Consider the following 24,101-nt stretch of genomic DNA (forward strand, 5'->3'; position numbering starts at 1 on the left):
GCAGGCGGGTGTGTTTGTGGATTTAATGGCAGGGGCTGGCTGTTTCTGCTTTTCCAGTGGTGAGTGGGCGGGCCATGGAGTGCAGAGTTGGGGAGAGCTAGGTGGGGGGGGGAGGGGCATCCAGGGGGCCCGAGACACCGGGGGCTGCAGGGCAGCACGGAGGTCCCTTCCAGCGGGTGACCAGGAATGTCGAGTGGCACTGAGACTGGTGTGAAAACGCTTGAGCCCGTCCCCTCAGTTCCGAGGACCTCGCTCACAGCCAGCAGGAGTGTGGGGTTGGCCCCTGGCCCACAGATGCCTGCCCACTGCCCACCCCCCCCCCCGTCATCCCTCCCCCCTGCCCTGGGCGGAGGAGCCCGGAACAGATGGAAAAGCCACTCTACTTCCTTCTGTGGGGGCTCAGGCCAGTGGACAGAAGCTGGCTCAGGAAGGGCCAGTGGCAGCTAGAGATGGTCACAGCGCGAGTCTCGAGTGCTTTGCTAGTGGCGGAATGTACTGGGCCCGGGGTGGCCGGGGGCCGGGAATGTGAGGCTGAGGCCTGTGGTCCTGGAGCGCTCCCGATGTGGGGCTGGGATGACGGGCAAGTGGGAGGAACGAAGATGGGGCCCAGGTGGGTGGGGTGGGGACCTGGGGCTCAGGGCTCAGAGCTTGTGGGGGTTCACCCACTTGTAGGTGCCCTCGTACTGGAAGCCCACTCTCTTCATCAGATCATCTGCCTCTGCGGGGCCTCGGCTGGGAGAGCGACAGGCAGAGGGGAGCTGTGAGGGCGCCCCAGGGCCCCCGCGAGCCCTCCCCCCACGTGCAGCCCCCCGCCCGGCCCCTCACCTGCCGTAAACGTAAGGGATGGGCTGGAGCCTCTCGCGCTCGATCTTGTGCAGCAGCGGCGTGAAGATCCGCCAGGCTTCCCGGAGCTCGTCACTGCGGGGACACCGCGCGGCTCTGGGGGTGCTGGTGGGGGCACGGGGCCGCGGCCCTGTCGCCTAGAGCCCAGCCCCGCCCCGGTGCACACCTGGGGCCCAGGGGCGCCCCTCACCTGCGCACGAAGTGCATCTGGTTCCCGCAGAAGACGTCCAGGATGAGGCGCTCGTAGGCATCAGGGAGCTTCACGTTCTGTCGGGGGAGGCTTCGCGCTGTGGCCACCGGAGCCCGCCGCGCCCCCCGCCGCTGTCCCCCTCCCCGCCACCGCCCGGGGCCAGGCGCCCACCTTGTATCTATTGCCGTAGGTCAGGTCGAGCTCGGACTCCTCGGGGTTGAAGAACATGCCGGGCTTCTTGGTCATCATCTTGGTGTACACGGCCTCGTTGGGCTGCACGCGGATCACCAGCTCGTTGCGCTTGCACTGCTGCCGGAAGATGTCGCCGGCCACGTCGCGGAACTGCAGCCGCACCTCGGCCTTGCGCTCGTTCAGTGCCTTGCCACAGCGCAGGACGAAGGGCACCCCTGCACGGGGCGCAGCGGCGTCAGGCAGGAGGGGGCGCAATGGGGCGCAGGGGCCGGACCCCGGGGGGGGGGCACCTACCGTCCCACCTCTCGTTCTCCACATAGAGCACAACGGCCGCGAAGGTGGCAGTGGTGGACCCGCGGGGCACCGTGGGGTCGTCCAGGTAGCCTTTCGTGGACTCCCCCTCTCCGCTGGGGTTCCCCACGTACTGGCCCAGGACCACGTTGTCTGCCTGTACCTCGGAGATACACTTCAACACCTTGACCTGGGAGCGAGCCGGGAGAGAGGGGCTCCTTGGGCGAGGGCAGCAGACGTGGGGAAGCCGGGGCACCACGCACGGCGGGCTTCCCGGCGGAGTGACCAGCCAGCACACACAGGAGGACACACGCCATCTGCGTGGCTCGCCATGCAGAGCCCGTGGCCGCGGCCCTCCCATCCGAGGCCTCCCCAGGACCAGTCGGACCCGCCCTCCTTTTCTCCAGAAAGAGAGGGAGCGGGTGAGCCCGGGAGATGGCAGAGTCCCCTGTAGTCCTGGCGGCGGGGGCCAGGACGGGATGCGTCAGGGCACCTTCTCGTCCCGGACGTCGTCCGAGTCGGTGGAGGCCGGCTTCTCCATGGCCACAAGACACAGCATCTGCAGCAGGTGGTTCTGCATCACGTCCCTGTGGAGGGAGGCGCAGGCGGGCTCGGCTCGGGACCTTCGAGCGGGGCCGGAGGCGCAGGGGGGCTCAGCAGCTCAGACAGGGCTCTCCAGCAGCAAGCCAGGACACTGGCTCCTGAGCCCACGTCTACCCCTGGAGGTCCCCTCAGGCAAGGAAAGAGACAGGGACACCCCTCTTTGCAGCCGACGCTGAGTGTTCAGTCACCCACTCGTGAATCTCAATCTTGGGGGAGGAGGAGCCCCCCAGAACAGGGAGCGGTGACGCTGCAGAACAGCAAGATCGCACCCCTCTCCTGTGCTGACGCCCCGGGAAGGGGAGACAGACGCTCACCGGATGATCCCGAATTCGTCGAAGTAGCCCCCGCGGCCCTCGGTGCCAAAGGGCTCCTTGAAAGTGAGAATGACGCAGGCAATGTTGTCCCGGTTCCAAATGGGGCCAAAGATCCTGTTGGCAAACCTGCAGCGGGGGCACCGTGGAGTGCGCTGCTGTACTCTGGGGTGCAACAGCAGGATGGGTGGGGCCCCACGAGTGCCCACGCCATACCCAGTGTCCGCCCCCACCCCGTGGCCCAGGCCCGGCCCCACCTCAGCACCATGAGGTTCTGGACCATCTCCTTGCCCAGATAGTGGTCAATGCGGTAGATCTGGTCCTCACGGAACAAGGAGGAGATGTGGTCGGACAGCCTGTCGGAGCTCTGCAAGTCCCTCCCGAAGGGCTTCTCCACAATGACCCGGTTCCAGCCTCTGCGGGAGCCCAGAGCTGCGTCACCGTCACCCCGCGCCCTCCCCCGGCGGCAAGGGCCAGCGCCTCATCTCCCCCCAGGTGTCCGTCGTCGAGCAGAGGCAGAAGCTTCCCACCCCGTCTTCATTCTTAGCTGACCGGCAAAGCTCTGCTGGCACAGAGTCCCCAGACCCGAGGACACCTCCTGTCCCCCATGCCCTCCATGCCACACTGAAAACTTCCTCAGAAGCCCCCCCACCCAGCGGGCTGCTCGCTGGGATGAGGGTTCCAGGGCTCCGTCTGGGTGGTCCCGCTCCCTTCCAGCCCTCCGGGGGTCTGACCTGGGAGCTGGTGGGGGAGCAGGGGGAGGGGATGTCAAGGGCACCGCTGCCTCCGCGGATTTTAAAATGGAAGAACGCCCCTTTCTTGGCTACTCCCCTCGGACAGTTAATGTAGCACTCTGCGTTCAAAACCAGAACGAAGTGAAAGAGACGACTGTGGGTTTGAGAGACAGACGGACGGGCAGAGCCCAGGGGCGCCACAGAGCAAAATTCTTGCGGAACAACACAGCCACCTCGTGGTCACCAAGGGGACCGCGGGAAGCGCAGAAAAACCAGAAAGCAGACCAGCGGCGGTTTCGTGGAGCAACACCGCCACCTTGTGGTCCTCGCAGGAACAGCGGCGAGGGAAAGCTGGATTTCTGGCAAATGCTATCACAAAGCCCCTGTGTTCATGCCCTATCCTCCTCTTTCAAGAGCTAACTCCTGCAGAGAAGAAACAGGGGTCACCATCCTTTTCCAACTCGGTGGACTAGCTTGCCCCAGGGACTCTCGGACAACCGCCAGGCCCGGCCACACCAGGACAGGGCACACCTAAGAGGCAGGGAAAAGACAAGCCTTACTTACGTCTGGCTCATGCAGGTCTCGTGGATGTGCTTGGTGACCGCCTCGTAGACTGTGGGGGGCAAGGCCAGGTAAAAGAGGCGGTTGGCCTGTGGCCCCTGGTGGAGGGCGTTCACATGGCTGTTGAGGCGCTCGTAGGAGGCTGCGTCGTCGTACTGGCCAGCCACATAGGAGTTGCGGGCAAAGAACTCCTCCAGCTTGGGCTTCTCCTCTGCTGTGGCCTGAGAAAGATTGACACAGGGACACTGACCCCTGCCCGGCCCTCCCCCACTCACCCTGGCGCGCTCCCTCAGGACTCAGTCATTCGGGCACCGGCTTCACCCCCACGTTGTCAGCTTTGCACGCCTACAGGGGAGGCCGAGGCGGCACAACACCGCCTGCGATGGGGCCCAGCAGCCATCTCTGGGGACCCCAGGCCCTGACACGAAGTCAGATTTCGGGAGGCTGAGACCTGGCTCCCTCCAAAGTCAGGGCACCGAACCACGGTGTGTTGGAGAAAGGCAGACGTGTAAGACTTGCGGGGTGAAGACGCTTTTTTGGCTCCTGGCCCCCGGGGGGGCGCGCATGGGAGGCGCAGCAGGGTCGAGGTCAGAGGGGAGTTGGAAACGGGGCCCCCAGGCCGGCGGGCTCCCCGCACCTTGCCCTGTGCAGTGGTGTGGCTGGGCGGCACGGCTGCTGTGGGGAAGGCGAAGGGGAGAAGCGCTCGGGGCAGGAGGGGGCGCCTCTCCGTCCTGGAGACCCCTGGAAGCCACTCACTTTGAAGAAGGGCTCGCTCTGCTTCCGGATGTCGGCCACGGTGAGGCGAGAGCGGGCGTAGCCCACGATGAAGGTGTCTTCAGGCAGAAGGCCGTCCCGGAACAGCCACCTGAGGGCACGGCATGGCTGGGGCCAGGGCGGGGAGGGCAGGGAGGGCTGGGGATGGTGGGACAGTGGGGGGGACATGCTTACCAGATGGTGGGGTAGATCTTCTTCTTGGCCAGGTCGCCCTGGGGCGGAGGGAACAGGCGTGGTTAGGAGAAGCTGGGGGCTGGGGGCATGACCTAGATGGTCTCCTCCCCTTCAGTCCGGACGCTGGCTCAGGGTCACCACTCAGCCGCAGGAGGCACCGCGACCAGGCCACCTGCCCTGTGACCACACGTACCACTCAGATCACAATCTCTGGTCACAGGGTGAGCAGGCGGAGCCACACTCAGGCCAAACGCCGGCTTCTGAACCGTGCACAGGCTAACGAAGACGCCTGAGAGCTCTCGAACCAAAGGGCATGACCTATGGCCTGAGATGCCGCCTTTAGCTCAGGCCTAAGGAGCTCAGGGCCTGATTTATGAAGTCAGACAAAAGAGTAGAACTTTAAAGCCAAACAAATTACAAGGCAGGGAATAATGAAAAATAAAAGTTACTAAAACAGAAAATAGGGGTGCCTGGGTGGCTCGGTTGGTGAAGCGTGGGCCTTCAGCTCAGGTCATGATCCCAGGGTCCTCGGATCAAGCCCCATGTCAGGCTCCCTGCTCGGTGGGGAGTCTGCTTCTCCCTCTGCTGCTCCCCACGCTCATGCTCTCTCTCTCAAATAAATAAAGTCTTGAAAAACAAAACAAAAACAAAACCAGAAAAGAATCCCAAAGAAAATATTAAGAAAGCCAAAACCTGGTGTTTGCCAAAGACGAATAAAAACACACCTTTTTTAAAACTCCAAGAATGCCACCAAAATGGCAGAAACAGGGGACTTCATTCTGGGGCAGACCCTGCCTCTATAACCAGAATATATAACCTGCTCCTGCACCAAAGTAAGAAGACAGCCCCATGGAAAACTGACCAGATTCTAACAAATGCACGAGAAAGTACCCAAGATCATCAGTTGAAGGGAAAAGGCAAGTGAAGCCCCTCGAGGCTGTTTCCCGGCCATTGGGACAGCTGTAACCCGGAAGGCCAGCGACACCGAGCATCAGAGATGGAGACACAGCCCAGACGCTCCAGTGAGAGACAGAGAGAAAGGCCCTATGCGTTCTTTTTAAAAAAAATTTATTTATTTATTTGACAGAGACACAGCGAGAGAGGGAACACAAGCAGGGGGAGTGGGAGAGGGAGAAGCAGGCTTCCCGCTGAGCAGGGAGCCTGATGCGGGGCTCGATCCCAGGACTCCGGGATCATGACCTGAGCCGAAGGCAGAGGCTTAACGACTGAGCCACCCAGGCGCCCAGCCCTATACATTCTTAAAAAAGTATTGATTTATTCGAGAGAGAGAGAGAGAGAGAGAGACAAACACACACACAGATACACACATAGCACAAGTGGGAGGGGCAAGGGGGGAGGGAGAAAGAGAATCTCAAACAGACTCCGTGCTGAGTATGGAGCCCAATGTGGGGCTCGATTCCAGGACCCTGAGATCGTGACCTGAGCCGAAACCTCAGCTGAAGCCTCGCTGTCTGTGGCACCCACGTGCCCAAAGGAGTCCTATATTGTGATAAAGTTGTGCAACTTACTGCACCATTGAGATTGGTGCATTTCAGTGCATTTCAACTTTGTCCAAAAAAACCCAAACCCTGAAAAACAATAGTTGAGCAGAGAGTGGGGAGTGGGTGAAGGAAGACACAGAATTCCAGGGCGCCTGGGTGGCTCAGTCAGTTAAGCATCTGCCTTTGGCTCAGGTCATGATCCCAGGGTCCTGGGATCGAACCCCACATCGGGCTCCTTGCTTGGTGGGGAGCCTGCTTCTCCCTCTGCCTGCCACTCTCCCTGCTTGTGCTCTGTCAAATAAATAAATAAAATCTTTCAAAAAAAAAAAAGAGGCAAATTATCATGGGAACTGGGCAATGGACCATGGCCGTTTGTTGCACCTTTTTTTTGAGAAAGAGAGTGAGACAGTGAGCACGTAGGCAGGGGGAGGGAGAGAACCCCACCAGGCTCCACACTCAGCACGGAGTCTGACACAGGGCTGCATCTCTCAACCGTGAGATCACGACCTGAGCTGAAACCAGAAGCTGGACGCTCGCCCGACTTGAGGCATTCAGGCGCCCCTCACGGCCCTACGGCATCACCTTTGCCGATATGCAAAGTTTTCCACGATAAAAGGTGTGAGCACACGGCAACTTCAAGCAACAAGATGGCAGATCCCAGAAATTCCACAGAGGACGCCCTAGAAAGCATCCCAGTTCGGTCCCTGAGCCATCCCAATATGCTTTAGTTCTGTGAGCAAAGGAACTCTCCAGTCCAGGTGGGAGAGGCAGGGGCGGGAACCGCCACAGGCTCCCGCGGACCAGCGGGGCAGGCACCCTTCCATCTGCGCACCCTGTAATCAGGGCGTGGGACGGGCCTGGGCTGCGAACCCACGCTGCTCCGGGCACTGCCCATCAGTGCCAAGAGAGTAAGGCGGGCTGGGGCAGGCTGGACTGGCCGCAGGCAGAAAAACGGACTCGGGGGATAAGGACCTGAATATTCAATGCAAAACCACCTTTGAGAAGCCACGTAACCACTGAATAAGTTCATTTCTACGAACTCTTGGACCTGCAAGCGGGAAGCCCCATGGCCAGAACCAAAGCAGGGCTGCCGTGGTTCAACCCCCCGCCCCCACTCCTGGGAGAGCGATTAGGAGGGCCCACAGGGGGCCCCGAGTGGGAAGTCCCTTCTCGGGGGGTGGGGTGGGGTGGGTGCAGGGCTCAGGGGCGCCCTGTGCCTCAAATGCTCGAGTTCCCTCCTGGCCTTTGCTCCACCTCAAGGCTCCTGGGGTGACCCGCCGACCCCCCGGGGTTTTAGGTGAGGATGTGCACATGGACCGAGCCTTTAGTGAGCACCAAGCCCACGCCGTCAAGTGTTTCCCTCTCCGGGCTCCACCAGGATCCCCAACTCCTAAAGCAGGTGGTTCCCAAACCAGGTTCCCAAACCAGGGTTGGCTGTGTGGGCACCGCTGCTCGCATCCGCTCACTGTCCACAACCAATCTCCCCAGCAGTCTGCAGCGGGTCCCTGTTGTCACGGCCACCTTCCCGCAGCTGCTCTCACTGGTGCTTCCTGGTCCAACTCCAGTCCCCAGCCTGGGGACCCCACTACAACAGTCAGCGGCCGCCTTTGGCTTCTCCCGTCAGCAGGGCTGGAGGGAGACTCTGCTCAGGTCATGTTTGCTTATGATCAAACTCCAGTGGGCTGGGAGGACTCGGGATAGGCTGCGGGCAGCAGACTGGTGGCAGGGGACAAGCCTGCTGTCTGCTGAGTCACGGCGCCCAGCACCCCAAGCTGTTTGTTCCTGCGGCTTCCCTTGGGATTAGCTACCAACAGAACCTGCTTGCCTCGTTCAGCTCAGCCCCGGCACCCAGAGGCCTGCTGGGCTCCAAGTCGTCCAAGGGCCAAGTGAGGTATGACCCAGGACGGTGGTAGGGGGTCCCGCTGGCGGCTCCCCCGCGTGGGAGGTGAGCTGGCCGGCCCTCCCCGCCAGCCTAGACCAGACTCCTTTGCAAGAGTGAGCATGGGAGGACATGGACCAAACCTCAGCACACCGTGGGGGGGGGGGTGATCTCAGGGTCTCTTGGAGAAATGCGAATCGGAGGCCTCCTGTCTTTCCCAACCCCCTCATTTTCGTCTGAGGGCACAGCAGTGGGGAAAGAGCTGCCTGGGGACATGTGGGGACATGTGGGGACTTCAGCAGGACAAGGAGGACCTCTTAAGCTCTCCAGCTACCAGCATCTGTCCCAGCTGGGGCACAGGGACTTGGGTCACCGCCTGCCTGTTGCCACCTAGTCTGACCACAGCTTCTAGTTTTATAAGCCCCAAAACACTGTCGACATCTCTGTGAGGATCCAAGGGCGGAGTAGGCAGCCCAGTCCCTCAGAGGCCAGCCGCCAGCTGGAGGCCTGGAGGGGTGGGCCATCCTGGCCCCCGAGGGTCACCTGGGTCAAGGATGTGCCTGGGCTCTTGGGGTGGAGCCCAGGCCCTGGCTGGGGCCCAGCTGGCTCCTGGGAACTGGGGAGAGAGAACCTAGGGGCTGTTGAGGTAAGTTCCCTCCTCCACCCTGGGGTTCATGAATCATCAGGCCTTTGGGGGAAGTGCCAAGGTCATCATGACGCAGCAAGAATCTTATCGATCCAAGGGGCAAAAGCAGCCCAGAAACGTCCCCAAAAGACAGAGGGGCCGGGACTCTCAGGTAACCCATCACCTAGGCGGACACTGGGACGAAGCCTGAACAGCCATCAAGTCCGTGGTCCTTATGGTCCAGGTCGGGAGACTGAGGTCCAGAGAGGTGAGGGCCTTGCTGCGAAGCCTGCAGTGAGCCGATCGTGCCCACGCAGACTCCCTGTCCCGTTCTCTCCCCACTCCTTTCTCCATCCCCTGTTGGGGGGGAGAGGCCTCCAGCCTGTCCAAGGTTCTATCAGATGGGGGAGGACATGATGTGCCTGGCCCAAGGCTCCCCTTTCCCCAGCTCTGGTCTATAAGGAGAAACTGGTTTCTTTCATTCCAGAGCTTTCCAGCCAGGGACATGAAGGATCTCCACTCCCTTCCTGGCTGGGGGTGGGAGTCCTGAAAGGGGGGGCAAGTGGCCACATGGGAGGAACAGAGAGCAGCTCAAAGCCTATTGGGTAACCGCGAGCCAGCATCAGGACGCTCTCAGGAAGGAAGCTGGGCGGGAGAGTGAGGCTTGGGTAAGCAGGAGAGGAATGAGGAAGGGCAGGGGACGGCCATGTGGGCCCAGCCTGCTCTGGGGCCTCTGCCATTGGGGGCTCTGCGTCTGCTCTGTTCTTTGTGTGGAATGTTCCCTGACCCTGGCTCTGCCTAGCACCTGTGTGCTAGAGGTGGTGGGGGACACAAGGGCCCACTGGTGTTTTCGGTCACATGTGCCACCGGAACTCCCCTTGGGTCCCCTCCCCCCAGCACACAGATCGCACGGGGAAGGTGGGGCCGGCACTCACTGTACTGGAGAGAAGCACTTGGTTGCTATTTGTTGGACGAATGAGCAGTGAACTTGTGGGTTTCCCAGAAGAGCAGGTCTGGGAGAGTGCGCCCTCAGCGCCCCTATGCCTACCTCTTCTAAGTAGGGAGTGGACACCGGGGGCTGGATGGCGGGAGCTGTTCTAGATGCTGCCCGAGCACGGCAGGCCCACCCACCTGGCTCCAGTCCTCTTGAGCAGACGACTCAGGACAGGGGGTCCCCCCCACTCCCCACTTCTGCTCTGGAAGGGTCCGGCTGTCACTCTCAGAGCAGAGGAGAGCAAAGGGGAACCCTACCAGTTGCAAGGAAAAGTTGCTCAACCTCGAGCTGGCCACAGGCAGAGGCACTGAGCACTCAGAGAATGAGCTCAGCCCGAGGTTCCTTGACATTGGTTTCAAAAGCCCTCATTTGCTCTGCAAAAACACTGAGGTGCAGAGGAGGAGGGCCGCCGGCCAGTCATGCGGCGAGCTTGGGTGCTCTCCACAAAGCATCCGAGGAGCTGACAGCCCAGAGTCCTAGACCATTTTTGTGGCCTAGGACCCTCTGGTGGAGCTTCCCAGGGCAGCCTGGTACGGGGGTGGGGGAAGGAGGAGGAATAATCCTGAGTAACTTTCTCCTCCAACCTGTTCTTGGACCTAATGGTCAGAGCCCCAGCCGTGAGAGCTCATGGCCAACACAGGTTAGGGTTAGAGGAGCACACGCCGGGGCCAGGGTAGAGACGAAGGCTGCTCTCCTCCAGCCCACGTCCCTGTGTCCCCCTACTTGAGGAGTTACAGAGTCAGGAGATGGTGCTGGCGGTGGCCTACCTTCCTTCCCTCCCTCCGGCTCTCTGGCAGAGTCCCCTCTCACCCCCAGCACCGCCTGCTGCCTCCTGCTCTCCTTTGCGGAGTTTTCGTTGGAATCACCAAAGTTGGCGGGCGCAGGCTGTCTACAGAGCACACCTTATGACATACGAACTAGGAACCAAGTTCTGCCAGAGCTAAGGGGACCATGACGTGGACGGCGCAGAGATAATGCCCACCCCGCCAAGAGCTCGATAGTTCTGGTGGAATTCTTGCTTAAGCTTATACGACAGGTTACTGGCAGAAAGGGCCACAGGATGGTCAGCAGGGTCCTGCTCTTGCTGAAGGTGAAGACGAAGAGCTCCACTAGGACTGCCCTCCCTCTCCTGTCCCCCCATCACGTGTGGTCTGTGTGCTATACCTGTTCCTTCGCTTCTATCCTTTGATCTTCTAGAACAAAGTGTCAGTTCCACAGGCTGAACAATGGGATGGGTGGGACAGGTCACAGCTTCTCAGCGGGCCTTGGGAGCTGGGGTCATGACATGGTACTCAAAGGAAGGGCGAGTGTTTGTTCCCAGGGAACTTGTGGTACAGACAGAGAAGGTGGAGCTCGGGCCTCAGAACCTGCCTTTGCAACTCACTGTGTGACAACTACCAAGTCAGAAACAGATACGAAAAAGATACAGAGTGAACAGCCTGCCCCGTGCGCAGTTTGCCCTGCGGAGGAAGAAGTCCAAGGAGAGTCTCTAAAGTCCTCTGCGCACAGATTTCAGAACAGCCTGGCAAGGATGCATACTGGGTGGTGCTGGGATGGTAGTGGCAACTGAGCAGAGCCCCTGGGGCCTCCAGACGGTGAGCTGGGAAAGCCCAGGCACCCAGCAGGAAGCGACCCGAGGCAATGTCACCCTCCAAGCCTGGGGGAGACTCACCGATGCACCCATGATGATGAAGATATGTGTATCAGATTGATGGAAGGCATTGCCTTGGTACAGCTCTTCACGCAGGATCCCGCACACCTGGGTCCGGCTCAGGGCCACCTGCTCTGCCATGACGCTCTCTGGTTAAAGAAAGGCTCGTTGACAAAGCAGGAGAACAACAGAGCGTGGGGAAGTTGGCCACTTTCTGCAGGGGTCCTTTGGGGTCTCACCCAAAGTTGCCTGCTTATTGAAATCTCTCCCTGAATGGCGGGGAAACAGGACGGTTGGGGGCTTAGAAAAGTGCAGGTTCTGGGCTCCCAGCAGAGTCTCCAAGCGGCTTTATTTCACAGGATTACTAGGGGATCCCAGCTAGAGCCTCAGCTCTGCGAGACCAAGTCAAGCTGCTGGAGCACCGCGCAACCTGCTCAAGCCACCTCTCCCCAGACGCCAGCGCAAACTCCTCAAGGAGCTGGACGGAGCCCGTTAGAGCGGGTGCCGAGTACGGAGCGCAGGCCGGGAGACGCCGGCGAGTCGCCGCCCCTCTCAGGGTCCCCGTCTCCTGGGGGGGGGGGTCCAACGGAGGGATGCAGGGGACACTGGGACCGGTTAAACCCTCTCGATTTTGCCCCGCTCCCGAGCGTGGCAAATCAAACGGCCTCGCGGCACAGCACGCTGCTCGGCTGGCGCGGCGCCTAGCCACTACGTTACCTGCGCCTCGCTGCCGTCGGACGCCGCGCTCCCAGCCTCCGAGTGCCCGGCCGTTTCCGGGGGCTGCGCCCCGCCGCCTCATTTAAGCAGCGGGGGCGGGCGCCTGGGCTGAGCTGACCGGCCTCAGGCGAGGTGCGTGGGCGGGGCCTCATCGGCTCCTGGCCCCCGCGGGCGGGGCGGAGCCACGGCGCGGGAGGTGCGCGCGCATCCCTCGCAGGGGCGCGCGCGCGTCCGCGCCCTCCCGCCCTCCAGCGGCGTCAGGCTCCCGCCCTCCAGCGGCGTCAGGCTCCCACCCTCGGCCCGCCCCGCCCCTTGGGCACCTGCGCGGTCCGCCCGGCTGCCGGGCGCCTTTTCTCCTCGCCGCTGCTGCGCCGCGTCCTCGGTACCTCGCGCGTCCCCGTGCAGCTTTGCACTGTTCGCCCGCGTACCCATCGCTGGCTCGGCCCAATCCTACACTCCAGTTTTCTCGCCCGGCCCGGGCGGCCCAGCGCCCTCGCGGAGGGCTCCACTTCCGCCGGCAGTGTGGCCACGCCTCCTCGACCCTGTTCCTGGGCGGGGCCTTCTCCAGCTCCGTGGGGCTCTCATTAGCTCCTCCCCTGGTGGGGGCGGGGCGGCCCGACATCCGAGAGATGAGGAGGAGAGTGAGTCGCGACGCCCCCAAAAGTGGCAAGTGCTGCGTATCATGAGGAGCGTCCTGTGGGCAGGCCAAGGCTGGCGGACTCGGGTTGCCCTCTGGAACAGCCTCTTGCACAATTCTGCCGGCTCCCGGGCGGGGGCGGGGCTTGCGCGTTTTACTTCCGGATCCCACAGCTACGACACCGGAAGCCGGAAGTGTGAGTTTCGGCAGCGCGAGAAGGGAAGGGTGGCCGTAGAACCCGGACTTTCTCGGAGCGCCGGGGCCCGAAGAGTGCTCGCGGCTCACCGTTCCTGCCCTTCTCACGTCGGACCGACTCTGCTGACAGGTGTGGTCCTCTTTCCGAACCCAGGGTACTGTTGGTGGGCATTCTGCCACCTCCGAAACTCCCCCGGACTTTCGAGTTTACCCCTCCAGTTGGGCCGTGGCCCATTTCTGCCGCCTGCTTTTACAGTACTGGCCAAAGCGGCCCGATGCAGGAGGCGGGTTACCTTGGCGGCAAGCGGGACTGTTTCCGCTTCTCTCTCTCCGCCACCGTTGCGGAGTCTGACCACACCCCTGCTTCGTGGATGAATCTTTAGTTCGGAGACATTTTCTGCTCATCAAACTTGACTGCATTCGGGGTTGTTAAATTCTTTAAAAAGGGCCCAGATACGGTTGGTCCCAAATATAGCACCTGTGTATCTTACTTCATGTGCCTCAGTTTGCTCACTTTGCAACAACGATTAACGGTACCCGACCTCAAACCGTTTCTGTGATTCGACGGCGCATGAGCCATCCTGGCATATTTGAGGAGCTGCAGGGAGGCCACTATATAGCTGGGGCAGAGTGAACGAGGGGAGAATACTTGCAGAGGAAGAGACGAGGGACCAGATAACTCAGGGCTTTGCAGGCCGTCTTGGGGCCTTTGGCTTTTACACGCAGGGCAATGAGGAACTGTGGTAGGGAACAGTGTAGAGGACGGACAGGATCGGAATTACTTTTTAGGGTGATCTGGCCCCTGTGGAAAGAACAAACTATAGGGGCAAAGGTACGAGAAGGGTGACCTGTCAGGAGGTTATCCCAGTAATCCAGATAAGTGTGCTTTGAGCATTTTATTAAGAAAAATTTCAAAGGAAAATTTCAAAGACGTACAAAAGTAGAAAGAATAGTATAGTAAATCCTATGTCCTCACTTCCCAGCTTTGACAGTTGTCAGCTCATGGCTGATTTTGTTTAATTTATACCCCTCACAATCCTCTTCCTTTATTATTTTCCACAACAGCTTTATCGAGATAAAATTCTCATACCATAAAATTCACCCATTTAAAGTGTACAGTTCATGACTCCAAAAAACCGCTTGCCTCCTTAGCTGTCGCCGCATTGCTGCAGCTCTCCCAGCTCTTAAACTCTTAAGCTCCATCAATTGTTCTGTTTCTATGGATTTGCTTTTCCTGGACAGTTTATATAAATAGAATCATACAATATGTGTGGTCTTTTGTGAGTTGCTTTTTTCTTTCAGTGTCATGTTTGCAAGACTCGTCCACCTTGTAGTGTGTGAACGTACTAGATTTTGTTTAACAATCAGCTGATGGACGTTTGGGTCATTTCCACGCTTTGACTGCTGTGAGTAATACTGCTCGGAGCATTTGTGTGTGCACATGGGTTTTTGTTTCTCTCAGATACCTAGGAGTGCCCATGTTATTTTGAAGCAAACTTCTGACACCGTATCATTTCACCTGTAAATATTTCAGCATGCATCTCTAAGAAAGGATTAAGAAACAACCGCAACACCACTATGCCACTTAAAACACTTAACATTAATTGCTTCCTGTCATCGAATAGATTCTGGGGTACATTCCGACAGGATTTCCTGATGCGTTAGATGTGAGCTGTGAGACAAGGCGAGGTGGGGGGTCAAGAGGGACTCTGAGGTTTTTGTCCAGTACCTGGACATCAGCTGACAAGAAGGAGGGTTGTGGGTGGAATTGGCTATTGGGCGCCATCGGGAGTGCAACTTTAAGGTTACTTTTGAGAACATTACCAGGTAGCCAAGTGGACATGTTGAGTTTTCTGTGTCTGGAATTCAGGAAGGAGGTCTGATTTGGGGTGTTGTCAGCATGAAGATGGGGGTTAAAGCTGTGAGGCTGAACAAGCTCTGTACTGGAGTGACTGCAGGTAGGGAAGAGACCCCAGAAGAGAGCCCGGGAGCACCACAACGTGATCAGGCGGTGTGGTGAGGAGGAAGGGGCCTGAGCAGGAGCAGCCAGTGAGCCAGGAGAGTGGGCTTTTCTGGAAGCCCAGGGAAGGATCAGTGGCTCATCACAGACTGCTCACGGGTTCATGGGCGGGCATTCAGTGGAGCAGGAACAGTTTATTCAGCATTAGAGCTGTCCTCTCTCAGCTCCTGCAAACTTGTATTGGGATCAGCCTCCTCCTCCGGGTAGTCTGCCTTCTTGGGCAGAATTTAAAAGGGCTCCAGGCTAGTGCCGGCCCACAAGGCCAACTTCTGTAGTTCATAAGAGAATGCAGACAACTCTGCCTGGGTCTCTGCTGTGTTGTCTTGGGCTAAGAGCCCACGTCCCGTTTTCAGATTCCTCAGCATGCGTCAGATACTAGTTATCCCCTTCAGGCCCTCAGTTCCAGTGAACACTCATCAGGTTCTCAGTGGTGTCCTTGAAGCCCATCTTACTAGGTAGATTAATTTCTTAGAGCTGCTGTGACAGATAACCACAAGCCGACTGGTTAAGACAGTAGACCTTTATCCTCTCCCAGTTCTGGAGGCCAGAAGTCTGAAATCAAGGTGTCTTCAGGGCCACTGTCCCTCTGCAGGCTCTAGAGGAGGAGCCTTCCTGCCTCTTCAGCTGCTGGTGGCTCCAGTCCTTCCTTGGTTTGTGGCCATATCATTCTAGTCTCTGTCATCACGTGGCCTTCTCCGTGTCTGTGTTTCTTCCGTCTCTTATAAGGACACTTGTCGTTGGATTTAAGGCCACTCTAATCCAGGATGATCTCATCTCAAAATCCTTCCCTTACTTACACCTGTAAAAAAACCTTTTTTCCATACAAGGACACTTGTCATTGGATTTAAGGCCACTCTAATCCAGGATGATCTCATCTCAAGATCTTTCCCTTATTTACACCTGTAAAAAAACCCCTTTTGTCCATACAAGGTCACATTCACGGGCTGTGGGGGTCAGGATGTGGACATACCTTGCTGGGATTCTGATTCAATGCACTACGCGAGGTAATGAGCCAACATCTTCACTCCTGCTTGGAGGTGTATGTGGCACACAGGACTCACAGCATGCTGATCCCTCCCCACAAAAACAATCCTCTCCGTAAGTCCCCCTCTCGTGAGATGCTTACCTTGACTTTACAGCCTGGAGGTAGGTCCTAGGCAGAGTTTATAACAAGTGCTGAACCACGGCGTTTCTGACCCCACGTATGGGCCTGCACCTGCCTTTGGAACGAGAGGATATGCCACCTCGTAGATGGGAAAGCCTGTCTTGGGTTCCTGTTACACCTGATAAAGTGCTCGGCGTCCTGCTTAAAGCGTGGCCCCAGAACTCCCGCAGACTGCACTCCTTGCCCTGCAAGGTAAGAGAATTCTGCGAGGGTCTCATGGGACACGTCTGCTCCCTTTCTCCTCCAGACCCTGACTTGTTGGATGAGCAGGCCCCCCTGGAAGAGTCAGCCGTGTGAGATGGTGCAGCCCAGCGGCGGCCCGACAGGGGACCAGGACGTGCTGGGTGAAGAGTCTTCTCTGGGGAAGCCGGCCATGCTCCACGTAGCTTCTGAGCAGGGCGCTCCCGAGACCTTCCAGCGCTGCCTGGAGGAGAATCAAGAGCTCCGAGGTGAGGAGGGCGGGCGGCAGGTGTGCCGAGTCAGACGTCAGAGGTCCCAGCCTTGCTGGAGGGGGAGGCTTCGTCCACTCCTCTGTGCCTGTGTTTTTGCCGGGTCTGGGGTTGGGGTGCCCCTGAGAGCCAACTAGTGATTCGAACTCAGCCACTCTCCCTTTGGGTGTCAGGTGGGCTCCCTGGAAGTGGACCGTGAGGGTTAGATGGCCGTGCGGGAAGTTTATGGAGAGCGCTCAGAGGACCCGCACCCGGGAAGGGGAGGACAGGGAAGAAGCGGGGGTGGGCCCAGCGAGAAGCTGGGCTGCGGGGCAGGCTGACCCCGCGGGGAGCTCTGGAGCTGGAGTGACCTGAGTCGTCCCAAGTCGGGCCGGCTGTGGTGGGCCTTGTCCGTCTCCATCCTGATCTGTCCAGAAGCGCGCGGCTGTTCTGGGAGCGGCCCTGCGGCTCCCGGGGAGGGGGCGTGGCCTGCCCTGGGACGGACCTGCTGGGGGGTGGGGGGGATGGGGGGGTGGGAGGTGGTTTCTGGTGCGGGAGCACCGACCAGGTGGTGGCTCCCAGAACCATCCGGTTTCTGTCTTCACCTCGATCTGCACCCACTCACTTGCCGCTGTCTCACTTGTTTGGGGCTTCTTCAGCTCCCAGGGGCCTGCACCGTGCCTCTCAGGTGGCTGGCTGCCCTTGAGTGGGGCATATCTGTGGCCGCCCTGCAAGTGACAGCATCCCGCCCACCGTGGTCCTGCTGGGACATTTGGGGGGGCGGTCCTGGCCGCTCGCTTGGTGGCTAGCAGCATCCCTGGCCTCCCCCACTAGATGGCAGTAGCACTCTTCCAGTTACCACAACCGGCAAGTCCCTGATGTTGTCCAGTGTCTTGCTGTGTTGGGATCACATAGAGCTGGCAGCCGGGTTGGGGGTGGGGGTGGGGAGACAGCTCAGCTTGCACAGGGATGCGTGTGGGCTCTGCTGGGTGCCAGGAGGGTGGTCCAGCAAGAGGGGCTTGGGGGCAGGAGTGGCGGGCCTGCTGCAGAGGGCTCATGGCCCCGCAGGCTCCCCGGCCGGGGAGCTCTTGAAGTGGCAGCCTCCAGCCGCGCGGCTTGAGCCGAGGATGTGCGGTGTGTTGGCTCTGCACCTCGCCGTCAGTGGGTGCTGTGTGTCATGCCCTGGGTCACTCCTGGGGCACTGAAGGTGTCTGCCCCGAGCGACGCTCAGGATTGTGCCCAAGAAGGGCACAGGGGAGAGGACATAGACTTTGCTTGGAATGTCGGGGGGCGGGGAACCTCATGGAGGAGGCAGCGCGTAGCTGGGGTAGGAGTCCACTTCCGTGCCGTGTCCAGGAGAGGCGGGTCCAGAGACGGAAACAGAAGCGTGGATTCCAGAGGCTGGGGGTGACGGCGAAGTGCCTGTGAGTGGGTTCCGGTTTTTTGGGGAGCGGTAATGGGAATGTTGAACTAGCTAGAGGGGATGGGTGCATAGTTTTGTGAATACGTAGAAGCCACCGAAATACCGTGTACTTTAAAATGATGAATTTGATGTGATGTGGATCTTGTCTCAATAGAAAAGGAAGTTGCATGTGAGTTGAGGCTTAGGTGGGGGCTGGGCAGAATTGCAGCAGGTGGAGGGTGGAGGTGGGTGGGGGAAGCGCGCCTGAGGTGGGAGGCCCCCGTGTAAGGGCCACAGTCTGCTTTGTTCCCCTGCGGGGAAGGAGTCACGTGGGGACAGGACATGCAGAACGTGTCTGTGGCGCTGGCCTCATACGCCACTGGGGTTCATCAGGGTTTTGACCAGAGAGTGACGAAGCTACTGTCCGTTGCCATCTTGAAGAGTTCCGTGGTTGTGAGAGCCTTCGTGTGTCACCGAGCAGTTTGGTCACCGTCCATGTTCTTCCACGGCCCGGGGGGTACCTGGGTGCGGGGCTCCCCTTCCCTCAGCCTCTGCCGACTGCCTGGCCTTGGCACACGCTCATCCCTCAGCCTGGTGGGAGGGGGCCTGGCTGTTTCGGGACCGTTCGCTGCGCCCTGCTCCTGGGAGCGGCCGCGTGAGCCCCGTCGAACGTGCCGAGGAGGACGGTGAGGCTCCGGGAGGCCGGTCACTGGGCCGCTCGAAGCCTCCTGGGCCTTCCAGGCTGCAGCCGGCCATGTCACAGGGCGCTCTGCGTCCGGGGCCGGCCCGGGGTCCGCGGGTGCCCCCGCTTCCTGGTTCCGAGGGTGGTGACCGAGCGCCGCGGGGCGGGCCGGCGCGCCCGCGCCTGGGGCCGGAGTACAGGCGAGCTCCAGGCGCTTAGAGAGGAGGCGGCCCTTGGCACGTACTCGAGCCAAGCCGAGGTGTCTGGTCTCCGGAGGAGTGGAGGGGCTTCGTCAGTGAATCGTTCCGAACGCACGCGGCAGAATGAGAGGAGGCGCCGCAGCGCCGGCTCGGCGCCCGGGTCGCCCGGGCCCGGGGAGGGGCCGCCGGGCCGCCCGCAGCTCTCACCCGGGTCCTCTTCTCGGCCGCCAGACGCCATCCGCCAGAGCAACCAGGTGCTGCGCGAGCGCTGTGAGGAGCTGCAGCGCTTCCAGGGCAGCCAGAGGAAGGAGAAGGAGTTCCTCGTGCAGAAGTTCCAGGAGGCCCGGAAGCTGGTGGAGAGACTGAGCCTGGAGAAGCGCGAGCTGCGGAGGCAGACGGAGCAGGCCCTGCAGGAGGTGGAGCACCTGAAGCGCTGCCAGCAGGTACCAGGGGCGGTGGGCCGGGTGCTGCCCGGGGGCGGGCGAGCGGCGGGGCCCGGCGCCCTGCGTTCCGGGAGCACAGGGACGCCGGGCCCCCCCCGAGAGCACCTGCCGGCTCGGGGCTCCGCGACGTGGGTGCGCCGAGCGCAGAGGGGCGAGCGCGCGGGTCGGAATCGGCAAGGACGTGGGGGGTGCAGGGCCGTGGCCGGGACAGAGCGGGCGGGAGCTTCCGGGGCCCCTGGCTGGCGGGGTCGTGGGCCGGGCCTTTTCTCCGCGGCCGGGGGTGACAGTCCGCCCCGGGCTCCGCCACCAGGTAGGCCTCCCTGAGTGGTGCTGTCAGGGGACTTGAGCGCAGGGTCGGTCCCATCAGCTTGGAGCTCCTGCGGGGCTGACCTCGGTCTTCTCACACCCCCCCCCCCGTCCCCCCCCCCGGGGTGCGAAGCTGAGAGTGTGGCCCAGCTCGGCCCTGCCAGGAGTCATGTGGTCAACAGAGATGGCCTGTCATGGCGCTCGGGAAGGAGTGTACCGGGTGCCTGGGGCGACCCTGACAGGAGACCCCAAACTGGGCAGCTAAAGAAAGAGATCTGTATTGTCTCCCACTTCTGGAGGCCGGAAGCCCAAGAGCGAGACGTGGGCAGGGTTGGTGCGTTCTCGGGCCCCAAGGGGAGAACCTGTTCCAGGCGGCTTTCCCAGCCTCAGGTTGTGCCTGTGGTCCTTGGCCTTCTTTGACTTGTAGATATATGCCTCCGTGTCCCTCTGTGTTGTCACATCACCTCACTGTGTGTCTGTATGTCTCTCCTCCTTTTCTTCTTTTTTTTTTAAGATTTTATTTATTTATTTGACAGAGATCACAAGTAGGCAGAGAGGCAGGCAGAGAGAGAGAGCGGCAGAAGCAGGCTTCCCACCGAGCAGGGAGCCCAATGCAGGGCTCGATCCCAGGACCCTGGGATCATGACCTGAGAGCCCAAGGCAGACGCCTAACAACTGAGCCATCCAGGCGCCCTGACTCAAAGTCGTTTTGTGCCGATTTCGTGTATATTACAATCATTGGATCCTCCCCTCCAGCATGACTCGATCATAACTTGATTGTGTCTGCAAAACCCTGTTTCCTTGTCAGGTCCCATCCGTAGGTACTGGGGGTTAGGATGTGGACGTATCTTTCGGGTGCCACCATTCAACCCATGCTAGGCTTGAACACGTGGCCTCAGGGCTCTTTGCTAAATGCCTTCAGAGCCTCCCCTCTTGCCCCACCCGTGTCAAGGGATGCTGGCTTCACAGCTGACAAGTCCGCCAGTGGTGGCTGTCGGAGCAGACGTGGCTTCATGTCACTGGTGGCAGTGTCAGCTGGTGCCACTACTTGGAAAAACAAGTCAGCATTTTCTCTTCAAGTTGCAAATGTGGTTGCCCTTGACTCAGCAGCCTCCCAGCAGGTGCGCCTGTCCAAGGAGCCTGGCACCGAAACCTGGGCATGGCGCAGGCGCCCATCACTGGAGAAGCTGGTAGAACCGTAGGGTGGAAGTTTTTATAACAGCTTTACTGAGATAAAAGTCACATACCGTAAAATTCATCCTTTTAAAGTACAGATTTGGGGCACCTGGGGGGCTCAGTGGGTTGAGCCTCTGCCTTCAGCTCAGGTCATGGTCTTGGGGTCCTGGGATCGAGCCCCGCATTGGGCTCTCTGCTCAGTGGGGAGCCTGCTTCCTCCTCTCTCTCTGCCTGCCTCTCTGCTTACTTGTATCTCTCTTTGTCAAATAAATAAAATAAAATCTTTTTTAAAAGAAAGTACAGAATCCCTGGGTTTTTGGTATATTCATAGACTTGTATAACCATCACCACTCTCTGGTTCTAGAACATTTTCATCCTTCCCCCCACTGCCCTGCAGAGAAACCCCGGCCCCATTAGCCAGTACTCTGCACCCTCTCCCTCAGCCCCCGGCACTGTCCAGTCTGCTTTCTGTCTCCGGGTTTGCATCTTCTGGGAATTTCACACAAATGGGATCCCATGGGATGTGCCCCTCAGATCTGGCTTCTCTCACTCAGCATCAAGATTTTGGGGGTAATGCTACTATGTATTTTTTTAAAGTTTTATTTATTTATGTAATCTCTGTACCTAGTGTGGGGCTTGAACTCATGACCCCAATATCAAGATTCACATACCTCTCCAACTGAGCCAGCCAGTTGCTCCCAGTAGTGCTGCTGTGAATTTTTGGGTGTGGACGCGTGTTTTCGTTACCGAGGACACACCTGGAGTTCCCCTGTTAATTTGAAGCAAATTCTAGACGCCGTATGATTTCATCTGTAAATATTTCAGTGTCTGTATCTAAGAAAGGGCTTAAAAGAAATATAACTGCAATACCACTGTCACATCTGAAATAATTAACGTTCATTGTTTGGTGTCTTCAACTAGACACAGTATACGTATTTTTTAACTTTATTTATTTGACAGAGACAGAGATCACAAGTAGGCAGAGAGGCAGGCAGAGAGAGAGGGAAGCAAGGCTCCCTGCTCAGCAGGGAGCCCTGATGTGGGGCTCAATCCCAGGACCCCGAGACCATGACCTGAGCCGAAGGCAGAGGCTTTAACCCACTGAACCGCCCAGGCGCCCCAGACACAGTATATTTTGACAGCATTTCCTGATGTGTTAGATGTGAGTGAGAAACAGAGAAGAGTCAAGAGGAACGCCGAGGTTTTTGTCTTGGTAGCTGGAAGATGGATTTGCCATCAGCTGACAGGAAGGGGGGCTGTGGGTGGAACTAGCTTCTTGTAGCTGTCGGGCATGCTGTTTCTAAGGGCGCTGTTAAATATCCAGGGGACACGTTGATGTGACAGGCCAAGTGGTGGGGGCTGTTTGCACTGTTCAGTGGGGAGACCTTTGCTGAGGTGCGTTCTAGTAAGGACCAGAACACAGTGAGGGGCTGAGCCGCATGGGGTATCTAAAGAAAGCCTGTTTTAGAGGCGGGAGGAGAGCATGTGCAAAGGTCCTGAGGTAGTGACATGCCTGTCATTTTCAGGGCACACCAAAGAGGCAAATGTGGCTGAAGCTGTGTGAAGGTGGCTGAGGGGTGGGCGGGGAGAGTCATGGTAGGGGCTGTTAGGGGCAGGTTATGTGGACTTAGTAGGGCCAGTGGGAAGATTGGGGCTTTGACCCAAGTGTCACAGAGACAGTAGGGGCTGCTGTGCTAGTGTGAGACATTATCTGGTTTCCTGTTGACTGTAGAGTATGGGGGGGTATTATGGGGTGGAGTTGTGTGCCCCCCAAAGGAATGTCCACATCCTAAAGCCTGTACCTCACAACATGATCTTATTTGGAAATAGGGTCTTTGCAGAAGTAATAAAGTTCAGATGTGGTCATACTAAATCCCATGATCGCTGTCCTTAACGGGAGAGAAACAGACAAGGAGACATCCAGGGAAGACAGCCTTGTGATGATGGAGGCAGAGAGTGGGGCCCCTCAGAAGGCGCCAGCCCTGCCCATGCTTGCTCCTGGACTTCGGAGCGACAGTATGGTACTGTTGTCTTACGGTCCCCACCTTGCGATCCTTTATGAAAGGCCCAGGAAGCTCCTCCAGGTGCAGGAGTGGAGGAGGGCCCGGGTGGAAGTCCCCCCAGCCCCCAGTGAGGCTGGCCGGAGCGGGCACTGGCCCACAGGGGCTGTTGGCAGGCCCAGGCGACGCGGAGTACGGGGCAGGTCGCTGGATAGCTGAGCTGGGGCCCCCGAGAAGAGTCTGTCTTGGAGGTGTGACTTGGCCAGCGGCCGGCCTGCAGGGGTCTGGCGGGCCTGGAGACCAGACCCGTGCCTGGAGACGCAGAGCAGAAGGGCAGAAGTGGCAGGCGTTGCGTGTGCCTGTGCGCAGGAAGCCAGGGCAGGGGCGCGGAGGGCAGGAGTGGTGGTTTCCTGTCGCGGGGGGGGCCTGGCCGTGGGGGACTGAGGCACCGACTCTGGGCTTGAGCCACCTAAGGTAATGGGGGACCTGGCCTGGACAGTGGGATAAGGGAGACCGGCCATCGGGGGTTTGGGCAACTCTCGAGTTTCGGCCCTGGTAGAGAGCCTTCTGGAAAGCGGCCAGCCGTCTTGGCTCTGGTAGCCTTGGCTTGTGGACGGGAGCGTGCGTGTTGACGCTGTCTTCAGGTCCAGCCTCCCTTGGCACCGCGTCCTGCCGGGCTCTGTCCTTACAGCCTGCTTGTCAGCCTCGTGAGCCGCGAGGCGACTCTGTGCCTGTGTCTGCAGGGATGGGGGGGCGTCTGGGAGTGTGGGGTCACGGGACTCGGGAGGCTTCTGGAGGTGAGCGGTGAGGTGAGTGGTGGTGACGGGTCTTCATCCCTGCCCGCTGCCCCGGGGCTCAGGGGTGCCAGGGGTGGGCAGCTGGTGAGAAGGCATCGCTGACAGGAAGTGGCTTTTTTTCACGCAGCAGATGGCCGAGGACAAGGCCTCCGTGAAAGCCCAGGTGACGTCCTTGCTGGGGGAGCTCCAGGAGAGCCAGAGTCGTTTGGAGGCCGCCAACAAGGAGCGGCAGGCTTTGGAGGGCAGGTGAGTGGGGAGGGAAAGCCCCCCAGGGTTGCCGCTCAGGTACCCGAGAGGAGGGAGGCGTCCTCAGGGCCTCCAGTGGGTTCCTCTGTCCAGGCCCAGGGACCACCGTCGGAAGGGAACTGTCAGGCCGGTGTGGGGGCCTCGAAGCCACCCGCTGCCCACGTGCCACCCGACGGCCGGGTGTGTGAGTGGCCCACCCAGGTCGCGGCTGGCCGGCTGCTCCTTGCTGCCATGTGGGCTTCCCGCAGGCGGGACGAGCGGGTCGGGGCACGCCGTGTTCCCGGGCCCTGCTGCCGCCGGGACGCTGCCCTCCAGAGAGCAAGGCGGGCCCGCCCGACGGCGGGCGCTGCTCTCCGGGCGATG

General features: G+C 59.7%; 2 protein-coding genes across 8 annotated transcripts in view; one reads left to right on the forward strand and one right to left on the reverse strand.

Annotated features, from left to right (window-relative positions):
• On the reverse strand, positions 1–12,591 carry G6PD (glucose-6-phosphate dehydrogenase). Of its 2 annotated transcripts, none has more exons than XM_080795264.1 (13): positions 12,362–12,591; positions 11,346–11,473; positions 4,674–4,711; positions 4,482–4,590; positions 3,729–3,946; positions 2,688–2,846; positions 2,434–2,559; positions 2,010–2,103; positions 1,520–1,706; positions 1,205–1,440; positions 1,034–1,110; positions 826–918; positions 1–732 (listed from the first exon to the last, which is right to left on the reverse strand). In XM_080795264.1, exons 1-13 carry the CDS (start codon positions 12,471–12,473, stop codon positions 642–644), a joined length of 1,668 nt encoding a protein of 555 aa, XP_080651390.1. In that variant the 5' UTR covers positions 12,474–12,591; the 3' UTR covers positions 1–641. The 2 variants fall into 2 exon arrangements, with proteins under 2 accessions (XP_080651390.1, XP_080651391.1); XM_080795265.1 differs by lacking the exon at positions 12,362–12,591 and adding an exon at positions 12,042–12,177 and having other exon boundaries at positions 13–732.
• Positions 7,917–24,101, forward strand: part of IKBKG (inhibitor of nuclear factor kappa B kinase regulatory subunit gamma) — a 23,710-nt gene continuing 7,525 nt past the window's right edge. For 3 of the 6 annotated variants that reach the window (XR_013966298.1, XR_013966299.1, XM_080795266.1), the window contains exons 1-4: positions 8,840–8,947; positions 16,306–16,507; positions 19,002–19,213; positions 23,620–23,738. Coding sequence is in view for 4 of the 6 variants with exons in the window: in XM_080795266.1 (XP_080651392.1) it covers positions 8,915–8,947; positions 16,306–16,507; positions 19,002–19,213; positions 23,620–23,738 (566 nt within the window). In the remaining 2 variants the exon portion in view is untranslated. Of the gene's footprint in view, positions 8,067–8,839; positions 8,948–12,890; positions 13,004–16,305; positions 16,508–19,001; positions 19,214–23,619; positions 23,739–24,101 lie in introns of those variants that run through there. The other 3 variants (XM_080795268.1, XM_080795267.1, XM_080795269.1) reach the window with 3 other exon arrangements.

This window comes from Martes martes, assembly GCF_963455335.1.
Source record: "Martes martes genome assembly, chromosome: X".
Lineage (NCBI taxonomy): Eukaryota > Metazoa > Chordata > Mammalia > Carnivora > Mustelidae > Martes > Martes martes.